Source organism: Galeopterus variegatus, unplaced genomic scaffold, assembly GCF_000696425.1.
Source record: "Galeopterus variegatus unplaced genomic scaffold, G_variegatus-3.0.2 Scaffold580, whole genome shotgun sequence".
Classification (NCBI taxonomy): domain Eukaryota; kingdom Metazoa; phylum Chordata; class Mammalia; order Dermoptera; family Cynocephalidae; genus Galeopterus; species Galeopterus variegatus.
In genome coordinates this window covers 69,320-71,007 of record NW_007726691.1, presented here as the reverse complement: position 1 = coordinate 71,007, position 1,688 = coordinate 69,320, and the positions used below count along the sequence as shown (strand labels likewise).

General features: G+C 51.7%; 1 protein-coding gene across 1 annotated transcript in view; it reads right to left on the bottom strand.

Annotated features, from left to right (window-relative positions):
• LOC103588509 (microtubule-associated protein tau-like) overlaps nucleotides 1-1,688 on the bottom strand; it is a 21,495-nt gene that overhangs the window by 8,231 nt on the left and 11,576 nt on the right. Inside the window, exon 2 of the mRNA XM_008570195.1 lies at nucleotides 1,331-1,417. Within this exon, the coding sequence (XP_008568417.1) occupies nucleotides 1,331-1,417 (87 nt within the window). The remainder of the gene's footprint in view (nucleotides 1-1,330; nucleotides 1,418-1,688) is intronic.

The following is a 1,688-nucleotide window of genomic DNA, read 5'->3' as shown; positions in this document are numbered from 1 at the left end:
ACACCGAGGGTTGCGATCCCGTTGCCGGTCGCGAAAAAAGACAAAAAGGAAAAAAAAAATAAAATGGGTGAGGTGACATCGACTCTACCTGCCTCCACTTGGAGCTGTTGGGAGGATCCCACGAGTAAATGTTGGTGAAAGCACTTTGCAACCCATAAGGATTTTTTTTTTTTTAAAGATGACTGGTAAGGGGATCCCAACCCTTGACTTGGTGTTATCAGCACCACACTCTCCCAAGTGAGCCACAGGCCGGCCCGTGCAACCCATAAAGATTAATAATTGTGGATCTAGTTCTCATCAATATGAAGGAGCCAAGTGCTTATGGGGACAATCCTGGGCTTCTCCTTGCATTTCAGTCCCACTTGGACTGCCCTCAGGCAGTAAGTCATGGCTCAAGCTATGATAAATGAATGAATGGATGGGTGGATGAATGATTGGATGGAAGGATGGAAGGATGGAAGGATGAGGGGATGGGTGGATGGAGGGATGAATGGATTATTGAATGATTGGATGGATGGATGGATGGCAGAACGAACGGATAGACAGATGGATAGATTACAGAATAATTGGATGATGGGTAGATACATGACTGGATGGACGACTGGATAGAGGGATGGAGGGATGGACAGATAGATGGATTACTGAGTGATTGGATGTATGNGAGAAGGTGGTCAAAATTGGGTCTGAGGAGCACTTCAGGAAATACATGATGAGCTTTATAGCGACCTAGACACCAAATATCTGGAGGGGACAGTTAGAAGAAGGGCTGGAATGAACACTGTGGCTAAAGTCCAGAGACCCAGGCCATACCCAGACCACAAGAAATGAAAGATACTAAACTAAGGCATGTCCAAAAATATGAGCCTGGAGATGTGCCCTGAGTTGCCCCATCCCTCAGCCAAGTGGCTGCTCTGGAATGGGTGGCTCATGAAAGAAGAGTGGGGCGGGGGCTTCCCCAGGAAGGGGTTGTGGAAGGACAATTGATACAGAACCGGGGCTTTGTGGAGCTGTGCATGGGCTCTGCTTTCTACAGATCCCAGCCTCTCCAAATGTGGCTGCCTCCAGAGCACACGCACGATGAAGGTGTCCACACCAGGCACTAGCACACAAAGCCTCAAGCCAGGGCTGGGCTCTGCAACACTGTCCTGCAAAGCACTAAATGGGCATGTCTCTTAGCCAGGGCGAGAGGCAGCAGCAAATGCAGCCAGGGAGGGGGATGCACGTGGTGGCACAGCCAGGAAGGGAGCTCAAAGCATGGCTGAGCTGAGCGCAGGCTGCAGGCAGGGAGGGGAGCTGCCTGCATGAAGCAACAAGGGGAGGGAGGTCCCACCTTCGGCCGTCGGAGTGCTCTTAGCATCAGAGGTTTCTGAACCTGGTTCCTCAGATCCATCATCAGCAGGGGTCTGTAGGGAAGATTCTAGAACATACACAGTGAGCCCCTCAGAATGGCTGCCTCTCCCTAATCCCCCCTTTTGACCTCAGCAGGAACTCGGGAGCAGTGTCTTTTGGAGCTAACATCCCTCAGTTTGGAACCCAGATAGTTGGAACATGACCACATGATAAAAACACAAAGGGGACCCCCCCCTTCCTCATTTATAAAATGGGTGAGGTGGGCCGGCCCAGTGGCGCACTCAGTAGAGTGCGGTGCTTGGGAGCGCGGTGGCGCTCCCGCCGAGGGTTCGGATCCC